Raw genomic sequence first — 12,534 nt, 5'->3', positions numbered from 1 at the left:
CCCCGATCTTTATCACCAAAGTGAAAGGGGGGGGGCGTATGTAATCTGTTGCTTTCTACTGCTCCCTGTGTTCCAGCATGCTTGTGGCATTGAACGTGACGCCAGTAAAGACGAGTCTGTTTGCTATGGGAGAGAACTGAGTGCCTAAACCACTGACCTGTAGCTTAATGAACCTGCACAGACTAATGCAGACTCATTATCTTTTTCCTCCTCTCTTGTATATCGTTGTTCTTCTTTAGAGCCCATGCTGAATGTTCCAAGTCTACCTCTTCAGAGACGGACCTGAACGACAACCTCCCCTCCCACCGCACGCCCACCTCCTCCACCTCCTCGGCAAAGCACACCTCGCACAACGGCTTCTTCCCCCAGAATCCAGCCCCTGCCTCCGCCTCGTCCATCTACGACTCGCCTCCGTCACGCGGTGCCTCGATTTCGACCGATAGCGGCTTTTACCACCTCCCCCGCAGCTACTCGCAGGACACCGTGCTGCTTCCAAAGTCGGCCTCCTCGCCTTCAGCCTATCCGGACAGCGGGGACGGCTCTGAGCTCTACGTCTTCAACACGCCGTCGCGGAAAGCCTCCATGGAGGCGCAGATGCGCAACCTTTCCATAAGTTATGATATCCCACCTACACCCGGTGCAAACTGTACTTACCAGGTGCCCCGCACTTCGTCCTCATCGACGGGGGTAGGAGAGGGCGGGGGAGATGTTGTTCCCCCTCCCCGACCGCCCAAACCTTTGCTCAATTCCAGCTCAGGACCCCCGCCGGCCCCCGCTGAGCGGTCGCCTACGGACACCTACCACGTGCCCCGCTCAGCCTCGGAGACGGATGGAAACTACTGTGTGCCTACGGGTGCCGGCGTTAAGGCGCTACGCAGCAATACCATCGGCACCGTGGACTGCTCACGCCTCCGCAAAGGTTAGAGGAGAGAGATTTCTTATTTGTTGGAACACCCGTGTGAAAATAGGCTTTATGATCTTGAAATGTATCCAAATATGGCGTATGATGCACACGTTGACGCGGACCGAAAGGCTTTTGCAGAGCTTTTATTTTGGCATTCAGCACTCTTTATGCGTTTGTGATGGGTGGTAAGCGATATCAGATTAATTTCAATTTTCATTTTTACTGAAACCAAGGATAAACCTTAGCAGTTATCAGCAGTACATATTCTGAACGGCATCGCCACTAAACTCACGAGAGGAAATCTATTAAAATAGGACGGCGGAGCCTTGGAAAATCTTCAAGAATAGCCTGGATGTATTTTATAGTCGCAGTTTAGCAAAAATAAAGCATCTAAAAAAAAAAAAAAAGAAATCTGGCAGTAGTATCTTCTGAACTTGTGTCAACGTGCAGCCTGAACAAAACCTTCACCTTCATTTGAGGCCACAGCATGCAGTATATTCCTCCACTACTCCCCCCTCTAGTGGTGACAGATGTCATTGCAGAAGTATCAGCGGCAATATAAGACAAAACCCAGAGAGGTAATCCTGAGGTGAAACTCGAGCTGCCAGTCTCACCTGTGTTAAACGCTGCTGAAAGTATCGGAATATGTCACAGCGCAAAAATATAATTCTAGTTCTGATGTGATCAGACCGGATTATACCATTTAATTCTGCCTTTGCATCCTGGTGAAGGCCATTAAATAGAGTGATGCTTCATGGAGCTCGCATTCCTGTTGATCTGGGACTCTTACTGTATTTCAAAGGAGTGACGTGGCCGATTGTTTTGCCCGTCCTGATCTCCATCCACCACTTCCTCAGCTGTCATTTGCCAAACAAGCACTATGGCAGTTCTCGTGGCTGGAAGGGAAGAGCATTAGTGACTACATCAGAGCCGAATGAAAAAGCAAAAAAAAAAAGAAGTCGATAAATTAAAGTCGCTGAGCACGAAATGATATCAGAATTATAGATTCGTGAAAACGCGCAGCATTCCAAATGGGCTTGAAAAGTCGGCCGTGGTGCTGAAATAGGATTCATAGCTGATGTTTTCTTTGAGCGATAAAGATAATTGTATTTCCTCTTTTGCAGATTTTGGATCGCAGGACTGCTACGACATTCCCAGATCATTCCCGTCTGACAAAAGCTGCTCATTTGAGTTCAGTGAAAACTTCAACAGTTACTTTGTAAGTGTAACGCTGTCTCTCTGTGTCAGTTACACTCGGTAGTTTCTGTATATTTGTATATCTGTAATCTCTTTGCCGCAGCCCATGCTTTGTCTGCTAATGAACGACACGCCAGCCACCGCTCATTTTGTAAAGAAAACATAATTACTGGTCTCCGTTAAGTAGAGTGGCAGCCTCAAACCAGCTCTTTCTGTTCTTTGTTGATGAAAACGCTTGTTTGATTTGTGGCTCTCAGAAAAGCAAAGGAATGATGCCAGTGGGCAGCCAGTCTGCGGAAGAGATCGACCAGAACTACGTACCCATGAGTGCCAACTCCCCGTCGCACCATCACTCGGGCTGCTTGCCGGAACCCATACACGAAGCGAACTACGTGCCCATGACCCCGAGCACCATGGAGTTCTCCTCCCTGGGGAAACAGGTGCCCCCGCCTGCCCACATGGGCTTTCGCTCCAGTCCTAAGACCCCTCCTCGTAGGCCGGTGCTCAGCGACTGCCAGCCGCCTCCGGTGGACCGAAATCTCAAACCCGATCGTAAAGGTGAGCGGGCGTAGTCGCGCATGCAGTAAAAGGGGGGGGGTTGCTGCGGAGGTGATGCGTGCTGTAGGTCATTGTTCAGTGTGCTCTGTGTCCACTAATGCAACAACTGTCTCGCATTCAGCTGCTGGCTCATGGTTAGAAAATCAGCTGCACCAAATCGTGTCATTTCCAACCAGTTTTCTTAGATGTTGTTGAATTGTAAAATCCCCCCCCCTTCGATTGGGCGGTGCATTGAACGCGACCCTTTACCTCAGTGTCTGTTCCCGACTGTGTGTTCTCCGCTTGATGAATTAGTTCAGTGCCTGCTACATCCTCTCACGCCCCACCCATCGCAGAAAGCTCCTTGTCAAAAGCACTTTTGTCCTGAGCTCAAGAGGCCGTGCGGACCGTTTCGGAGGAGGCTGGCCCCTGTGCCGCGGAATGGCCAAAGCCGGAGTAGTCACCTCCGTCTCCTTTGTTTCCGTCCTCTGAATGGAGCTCTTTGATGAAAGGACCTAATAGCCAGGGGAATTGCAATCTGGGCTGATTGGGCAAAGACGTTTGAAATTTGAAGAGACAAAGAGTCGTTGTATGGGAACAAACATAATCTACGGCTGGTTGTCACTAAAGAAATAACATTACCCAATAGAGAACCCTTCCTTTCACGACCTCTGGCTGTTTTTGAACTTCCACAAATGAAAGTTATCAAACAGAGAATCATCTAATGACTAAAGTTTAAGTCGGCCGGTTTCAGGGCATTACTTATATTCAAAGAAGAAGAAAATGAAATCATTGAAATTTCCAGTGCAACATTCCAAGTCGCATTCAGCCAATCCGTTCCCAGCAGCTCGTCCTCACTGTAGTTTTCCCAGGCCCTTGAAACGCTGCTGTCGGTCCTGGACCGTAGCGTTTGATCCTCGGGGCGTGGAGTAAAGTTTGCACGCTGTTATTTTCAGGGAGTTGGACCCTTTTCTCCATCCCGTCTGACACTTCCTTTCCTTTCTAACGCTATTTATAAATCACAAACAACAAGCCCACAGCCAAATGCTCTTATGTTATGATGCGCAGACTGAGACTGGAGCGACGTAAACAGTCTTGAGTAACGCCGTGGTTGAGCTGCGCTGACATGAGATATTTTTAAACCACTATTACAGTAGAGTGTGGGAATGCCATGAGCCATGCAAACTTCCTTTGAACTCGGGACTAATGCTACCAGCCGTGTTCACCTTGTGTGCACTTCTCTCTGCTTCCGTTTCCTCAGCAGTGTGTTACGAAGGCTTTGTCATCTGTGCTGAAGGCTAAACTACTTTTGTTTCATTAACACTGTCCTGTGTTGTTCTGCTGAAATTAAGCGTCTTACTTTTCAGACGTTTGTGGCACATTTCATTTTCATTCTTGTCGGCGCTGCAGAAAGAAAATGTTGTGATAAGTGTGTTGATAAAGGAGCTGCTAAATAGACGTGCATTAGCAGTAAGTTGTGCACATTTGTACGTGACATGATTTCTCACTGGACACTCATCGTGCATGCACAGCTGTGATGTCAGTCTTTGTGTGGGAAGCCGTGGCGCATGGAGCGAGGTGCATGTTGGGCAGCATTGGGTCCGCTGTTGTCATGACGATCGTTCTTTTGATAAATGTGCTGCAACTACAAAATGATCGGGGGTGTATGCGAGGTCGTGGTTTCCCAGCAAAGTCTCCGCGTCTTTCGCTTTGCATGGCAAGGGTTTGTTAAAGTAGCGTTTGACTGCTGTGATCAACGCAAGTTTTGTAATAAGCAAAGTCTTCTTTCACCAATCAGGTCAGAGTCCTAAAATAATAAGAGCAAAAGGTGTCGGTTTAGAGCGAACCGACTCTCAAACCGTAGGTGAATTCCCACGGGGACGACGCAAGGGTAGGTACCGATACTGAACTGCCACTGTGTGTCTGAAAGCTTTTCATTCTTTGACCTGTCCAAACTCTTCTCCATTTCTTTGCATGCTGTCAATAGTGGGATTTGTTGGGATTATCATGCCTGCTGCTTCTATAGAGATTAAATGTGTGTGAACCACAATCAATAAAGTAGTATTCATAATACTTCCAGAGCCACTCATGCAGGTGTGAAAATATGACGCGAGCCGAAGAGCTGTTGTGTCGTGTGTATTCTTTTAAATCCCAGCAGGAAGTGCGGAATGTGCACTTGATGCGTGGTGAATTGAGTTTTTTTAAACTAAATTGCCTTTAGCTTTCACCGCTGCCTCGCCTTCTTCCTGATCATTCCTTATCCACAGTCAGCCAAAGTTCTTAGTCTGAAACGTTACTCCGAACCAACGTTTCACTTTGTGTTTTGTTTATCCTCACATAATCAGTTTTCCAAAAAAACACACGCACACACACACACACACACACACATTTAGATGTTGCTGCAACAGCGGAATCATCACGAAACGCACACTCTGGAAATCAGGTGGCTCCTCAGAAGGAAATTGAACCACGATATCATCTATGGAAGTAACCCTCCCTCCTCGGCGTGAGCACACGGGAGCGTGCAGTCGATGCGCACCTGCAGGGAGCTAGGCTCTGATTGTGTTAGCGGTTAGCTTAGCTATTCATTTGTTCACGTGTAAAGGAATAAACAATGAACTCTGCATGCTGTGCGACATCTCTGCGGCATCTTAAGTGCGGGTCGTCAGCAGAGACTGACTGCTATGTGTGTGTACCTTGCTTCAGGAAGACCTGCTCCACTAGAGATCAAACCGCTGCCGGAATGGGAGGAGCCCTGCACGCCCGTGCGCTCGCCCGTCACGCGCTCATTCGCTCGGGAGTAAGTATCCGACACGCACCTGTTCGACGCGATGCCACCCAAGTAAAGGGGTTGTTCACACTACATGCAGCCCTCATTGTATTTGTGTTTTAGTTTAAAGTCAGGTGGGGCAGGCCGTCCCAGGAAGAGGCACTGGCACTTCCTGTCAGGCATAAATGGAGTGCCTGTTTAAGTATGAGGATAAAGGAAATGATAAAAAATATATTCTGCCGCATACTTGTTATACTACCGACACCTCTATTTTAGGAAAAGGGTCAGTTGGTGTGAACATTCTCTTTTGTAATACTTCTAGTGTAGGATTCACTAAAGAATTAGGCACTAACCCGTCATGCATTACTGTCGTGGGTTAGTGGGATGAGGTCTATCTCTGCGCGCCGTGTTACAGGAACTGTTTGCCGATTGGCTGTGATGTCTTGTACGTGTGATAACCTGGAAGCCGGTGTGTAAACATTGTGACTGCTACTCAGTTCCTCCAGGTTTCCAATGCCAACAAGACCCCCGTCAGTGCATAGCACGGCCTCCAGCACTGACTCCGAGGACTGTGAGGAAAATTATGTACCCATGGAGTCTAATATGTCCACAGATGACCCAGTATGTAGCACACAACTATCCTGTGATTTCTACGAAGCTGCATGATCCCTTTTCTTTATCCTGTACTACGCGAGGTGCACCGTAGAAGCAGTGGAGTTTGGATGAGGCAGACAAAGATGTTCCAACAAAGAATGTCGCGCTGTTGTAGTCGTAGAAACCCCGTTGCTTAAGGCACGCATCAGTAACTAGCCGCTGCAGACGGACTCCTCGACATTTCAATCCTTTTCTTCACGGTTTCCTCTTGTTCTGCTGCTTTACTTCCTTTGTTCTTTCTTTTGTTCTTTTGCTGATTGGCCACAATAATTGGGAAAGTCGTCCATCCATTGGTGGGATAGCGTTTCTCCCAGCAGGAATGCGTTCTCTTTCAGTTTGGGGAATAGATTTGGCATTTTTCTTTTCTTTTTTTTGCCTGTAAACTTTGGTTAACTTTTCTCCGTTTACTTTAATATTGTCTACTGACTTCTTGTTCTTTCATCCCTCGTGTTCCTAATTTCTTCGGCTTCTCCAGGCTCTGGCTTCATCTCCGTTTCAGTTTTTCCCCGCATTCTGTTCTTGACCACCTGCTGTTCTCTTCTTCTTTTTTCTTTGTCACCACCTCCTTCTCACTCTTTGTAGAGAGGAGTCCTTCTACTGCACAGTCCCCATCACCCCTGTAAAGAGGGAGGTGGAGGAACTTGACACCATAGAGGAGGTGAGCAGGGTTGCCAGGTTAGATATGCATGGCCTACCCTGTGAGAATACCAGTAGTTACTGTACCAGTTCTCCTCAGATCAATACCTAGGAGTACATAGTTTGATATATGTACTAGTATCCCTCCCCAGCACTTGCAAGATGACCTCGAGGGTTTTATTGTTCATTTTCCCATCACCTTTCTTCAAATCACTGCATCCTAATTTTGTCACTATCCTAGTTCTAATAACTATGTAGTTAGTAATTAACACCATGTAGCATTGTCACAATACAAGAAATTGAAGTATTACAATTTAATGGTAAGATATGACTAAAATAAATAAAACCACAAAGCATTGTCAGTAAAAACATTTTTTATTCAAGATAGAATTATGCAAAACATCCCAGAATAAACCAGAAAGGCCCTCGGAAGAGTTCATGCCTCCGCCCAGGCCCGAAATTCCTGAATCCGCACCTTCATTTGGATCCGCTCCCAAATTTAATACATGCTCAACTCTAGCAGGACAAATCAAATTATTCAGATAGATTAGGAGTAATGGAGTAACAATCTTTTCAGTATGAAGATCTACCAAATATCTTTTGAAAACTCTTTGACATTTTGATAGGACAGTTTTTACTGTTAGAACATGCTTTGTGAATGAACCTTTTTTTTTTAGTTTGATCAAATATCCGTTAAATCTTAGAAATCAGATGTTGGTTATTGTGATAATGCTATAATTGAAATACGGGCCTCTTTTCACTGTGCTGCGGTTTGGCGTTCCTCCTGTGTCAGTAAAAACAAACCTCTTCTGGCTCGCGTAGAACAACAAGCTCGGTCCACCCATGACTGCAGACGGCGGGAGCAGCCCTGTGGTGAAGCCCAAGGGAGACAAACAGGTGGAGTACCTCGATTTGGATCTGGACTCCGGCAAGTCGACTCCACCGAGGAAGGTAGGACTATCAGCCCCGAAAAAGAAGCCCATTTAGAAGAATTTTGCAATCGGTTGTATTTTTTTTAATCCTCCTCAGATGAAAAGCAACGGAACGGGCGTGGCAGCATCGGACGAGCGCGTCGACTACGTGGTTGTGGATCAGCAACGGACGCAGGCCCTTAAGAGCACCAGGGAAGCCTGGAACGATGGCCGCCAATCCACAGAGACGGACACCCCTTCCAAAGCAACCAAGTGACCCCATTCCCAAACGCCAAACCGCCCTCCTATCCCTCAAACCGTCGGCCCGTTCAGACGAGTGCAGGCTGTTTGTGCTTTGGGACGTCCTGCCTCGGCGCCACCGTTACTGTGCAGGGGCCGTGGAGGTTCATAGCCACGCGACTGTCTTTAGTTTACACTGCTGCACGGTTTAGGACAGCACTGTGTGTACACATTTAGGAAGGGCTATTGAGCCAGGAATAAGCTGTACACAGTACAAAGCCGGTGGAATGACTGGACTTGTCTTTGGGGTTTGACTCTCAAACTTTGACCATTCACTGCCGCCTGTTCTGTTTATTCGTTTTTGTTCACTTTTCAATGTCTGGTGAGCTGATCCAGAATTAACATTTCCTTAAATTTTAATGCAGTTTGGCGTGTGAGTGAAAAATCACTTGATGGGCACGATCACAGTCCTTAGTTAGTGCGACACTCTGCTAGTTGTCATAGCTAGTAAACGGTGTTTCTCTGGAGATAATGTCCTGCTGTATTTAAACAAAACTTGTTGTACGAATGCGCTGCAATTCTTTTAACAGTGAATTTTACTAATTCAATACACTAGTAAAAAGTGCAACACACGCCGATCAACCAACGAACAATTTACAATGTCGTTAAGAAATAAATGCAAGACCTCTTAAAAATACAGCAACAAAACCAGTAGTGTCCCGAGTACTTCATCCTTCACGACCCTGCTGAGTGATTAAGAACTGCTTCAGGTGGTAAATTTATATTCCTGGCAGGGAATCGTCAGCCTCCTGTTTAAACTGCATCACAGCACCCCCTGCTGTTGTGGATGACAAAGTGGTCATTTGTGAGATAATCCTGTTTTCAACTCTGGAGAATTTTCTTTTTTTTTTTTTTTTTGCACTTTTATGAGATGATCAGTTTAAAAGACGAGGCATTACTTTGTCGGCGGTGTTTTGTATTTTTGAAGCTAAGTTAGATAATTGTTGGCCATTTATAAAACATTTTTTTATTTTTTGTGCTTGGCTCGAGTCCGAACATTTGCGAAGGCAAACTTTAAAAATCATCCCTAAAATAAACCAGTACGACAGAATTTCAGCTGTTTACTTTTTTTTTTTTTTTTTTAAGGCAGTGAATTGTACATCTAAGTGCTCAATTTAAACTTTGGATTCATTCAAGGTTAAATCCACTGAACATGATTTGATTTCCATTTACTTTGTATCTGGAGATGCTTCAATCTGATAATGGAAGTACAAAGACTGTATAAAAGTGTTATGTATATAAACAGGAAAAAGTGTCCTTTATTTGTTTGGAATATCCAGCGTGTTTGACCCGAAGGTGTGTGGATTCTGCAGGGTAGAATCCTCTGCCTATCGGCGGCGGTATCAAGACTTGTGATTATTGAATGAATTACTGTGAGTTTTTAAATGAACGTGACGGCTTTTCTGTAAGTTATGCAAAAAGTATCAAACCGAGGCTAGATTGAGAAAATCAGGTACTTTTTAGATGCATACTAACACAACTATCCATTTCTAATTTATTTCTCTACTTGTTTCATCAAGTGGAAGTCACGTCCACCTTTAGCTCAGTGTTTTCTATTCACGCAGAGAAACGTTTGCTTTAAAGGTTGTTAAAATGCTTAGTTTTTGACGAGTACCGGTCAGCTAGTTTCACAAATTCAACTCTTTAATTTATTTCAAAAGTGAACTGGCATACAGGTCTTGAAATGGGCTGCCTCGTGTAGTTGAAAGCCTTTATATCTGCATCACATTGTGCTTTACTAACCTGTGAACAATCACTCTGTCATCCCAAGCACGTGCTACCCACAAATGTAGAACCATTGCTGTACATATTTTTGTCGTCGATCGTTTGAAAAATGTGCCTACTAAGTCATCTTCATTCTACTTCACTCTTTCCTTATTGCAGTCTCTGTGATATGATCTGCAAAGCCGATGATGCTTTATCTTTTTTAATGAATCTTGACCGAAAATGTAAACTGTAATAAATAAATCAAACCTCTTATCCGTGTGGCGTCTGTCGTCAATGGGTTATGATTTGAAAGTGAAAAAGATAAGAAGAAATGGAGCGAATAAACCCTCAGTTGGGTAGGAATAGAATTCTACTACTACCCTACTTTTGGCTCAAATGTAAAATAAAATACTAAGAAATATTCATTTCAACATATGGTTTAAGCATTCTCGTTTTGTTTGTATAGTTTAAGCACATGAAGCAACCAGAACAGACCGAAGTCATTTAACTAATGGTTTTTCCTATAATGTTAATATGTAAATAAGCCCATGATATTTTATTAGGGGGCGTGACCCCGGAATTAAACGGGTCTGGCTCCGCCCACCTGCGTCACCAAAGTTCAATTACATGACTTGCATGAGGAAGAGGGTCAAGAGAGGTAAGAGGTTAGACATTTATATATATATATATAAATATATACTTTCCTAATTTTCAACAGTTGAACAGGAACTAAACCGATGTCGTCACACTCTCGCTCCAAAGTTTTCCTTTTTTGAGTTTCAGGGTTCTTTATTGTTTAATTAACATTGAAATATTACTGTTCACCTTGTAAATACGTGTTGGAACAAAAACCGTCGTGACTCTTGAATATTTTATTTTCGTCGCACGAGAAAAAAGCATTCGTTGCATTTCTTGGAACTTTGACGGCCTAAATAATATCGACTTAATTAATGTGATTACGTCACCTGTGACGCCGCGTCAATTAGAGCCCCCGAGAGCTGCGTTAAAGGCTCTTTAACTACAAATAATGTTCTGAGGTTATCAAGAAACGTTTGTTTTAGTATAAACGAGGGCGCAACGCCGTCTGTGTCCGTGTGACACATTCTCTAGTGTCGCGCGCGCGTGCGTGCGTGTGTTTTAATTTAGGAAACGGCAGCTTGACCAAAATAAATAAATAAATAAAACTAACTGTCCCATGACAACTAAAACCATGACATGTCAATTAGGAAACAGCGTCTGAAGAGGAAGGGCTGAAAGCCTCAGAAACGCAAAGCGTGTCGCTTGTTCTAGTCATTTATTTAGCGGATATACTCTCAAAGGAGTTGGAGAAACGCGCCGCTGTGTTTATCTGCAAATTTGCCGAGTTTGCGTGCGGGAATAGAAAACCGCGCTTTATTCCTTCACAAACTTTTAATGAACACCTTGATTTAATCACTGAATAAATTCACCACTTACACACCTCATCGAGGTTAATTACAGTAATCCTCCTCCACATGGACTTGTTGAACCTTCACGCTGTTCAGTCAGAGCAGCTGCTGCTGCCCTTCGCCGGCAGCCAATCTCGCAAATGATGGGGTCAAGGCTCGTTACTAGGACATTATTCACCTCAATAAATTGGGCGGGCACGCTAACGGCATCCTGTATCCTGATTATCGATGATCGTTTTGACATGCACAGGTGAATTATAGATCCAAATTTGACCCTGCTTTTATTGCTGTTAACTTCGCTTCAGAGTAGACGTGTGTTTTTTTTTTCATCACTGACTGGGGAGCTATGGCAAAAAAAAAAGCTAAAGTCTCACAGTGAGAATTTAAAATATGTTTCACTTTTCACTCATCTCCTTGTTTATTTAATGAAGGGGACCACTAGATGGCGCTGTTGTGTGAGTAACTCCTTGCATTTAGTTGCCTTTTCATGCTTTCCCACACCCCTAGTAGAAGCTCTGCAGTGCTGACCCAGCCTAAATTACAAATACAAGTTATTCAAGATGAACTTCATAAGACAAGGTGCCGTTTCCCCTCGGGTGCTCTGTAAGTGAGGCTTTGGGCGTCGACGTCTGTCAGTGTGTAATTTAGAAAGGAAGAAAAGCAAACTCTCAAACTGTTTTAAATATAATACGTGAGCAATGCCACTACTATTTAAGACCAGTTAAAACAAATGGTCTTTCCACTGGATGGACCCTTTCCTGGATGCGTTCAAACCGCATTAAAATAGTATATCACCTTCTCATTTGCACATTTCTACATGCATTGATCAGTCGCCCATGACGCCACCGTTTATTGCAGTCTGTGATATTTTTTCTGGTAAAGTTTTTGGGTTGTTTGTCTTCTGATTATCCTTATTGTGGGTCCCAGAGACCTTTCAGAGATTCCTCAGTGGTTTTCTGATGTTCTCATCCTTGTATGGAGATAAAGACGGTGAGCAATTATTGTAATTAGAATAGTTAACGGAATTAATGGCAGTTGTTTTTTTTCATAGTTCTGCACAGAAAATAACAACACAATGATTTATGCCTGCAGCTTGCTCTGTTATTTGCATATAGTTATATCCCATTTTAAATGAGACGTGCGTTGGCTTCCGCCTTTGTGAGATAAGCAGCGTTGATGCATAACTCCCTCAGCTAGCTAATTATCATAGATTTATGGATTCAGCTCAGGCCTCTGGTTTTCTCAAATGAAACATCCAGGCTGACTGATTTCACAGTCGCATTTAATCCCATAAATATTTAGCACTGCACACAGTGAGACATGCTCCATCCCGATTTGGCTGCATGGAACCTTTTAATATCACAGCACGTAACCGGACTAATGCTCATATTGAGACAGGATTATAGTTTCTAAAACATACAGTAGATGAAACATTATCATCTGGTTGTGTTTAAATTGAAGAGTCAAAAAAAGTCCAGCTATTGATTTTAG

General features: G+C 44.2%; 1 protein-coding gene across 1 annotated transcript in view; it reads left to right on the top strand.

The window, feature by feature from the left end:
* Positions 1-9,881, top strand: part of gab1 (GRB2-associated binding protein 1) — a 28,850-nt gene extending 18,969 nt beyond the window's left edge. Inside the window, 8 exon segments of the mRNA XM_068750850.1 lie at positions 240-919; positions 2,029-2,123; positions 2,359-2,659; positions 4,437-4,529; positions 5,345-5,438; positions 5,906-6,029; positions 7,521-7,649; positions 7,728-9,881. Of these exon segments, the coding sequence (XP_068606951.1) occupies positions 240-919; positions 2,029-2,123; positions 2,359-2,659; positions 4,437-4,529; positions 5,345-5,438; positions 5,906-6,029; positions 7,521-7,649; positions 7,728-7,886 (1,675 nt within the window). The 3' untranslated portion in view covers positions 7,887-9,881.
* The last annotated feature ends 2,653 nt before the right edge of the window (positions 9,882-12,534 follow it).

Source organism: Brachionichthys hirsutus, chromosome 17 (assembly GCF_040956055.1).
Source record: "Brachionichthys hirsutus isolate HB-005 chromosome 17, CSIRO-AGI_Bhir_v1, whole genome shotgun sequence".
Taxonomy (NCBI): domain Eukaryota; kingdom Metazoa; phylum Chordata; class Actinopteri; order Lophiiformes; family Brachionichthyidae; genus Brachionichthys; species Brachionichthys hirsutus.
This window is presented reverse-complemented; position numbering and strand designations above follow the sequence as displayed.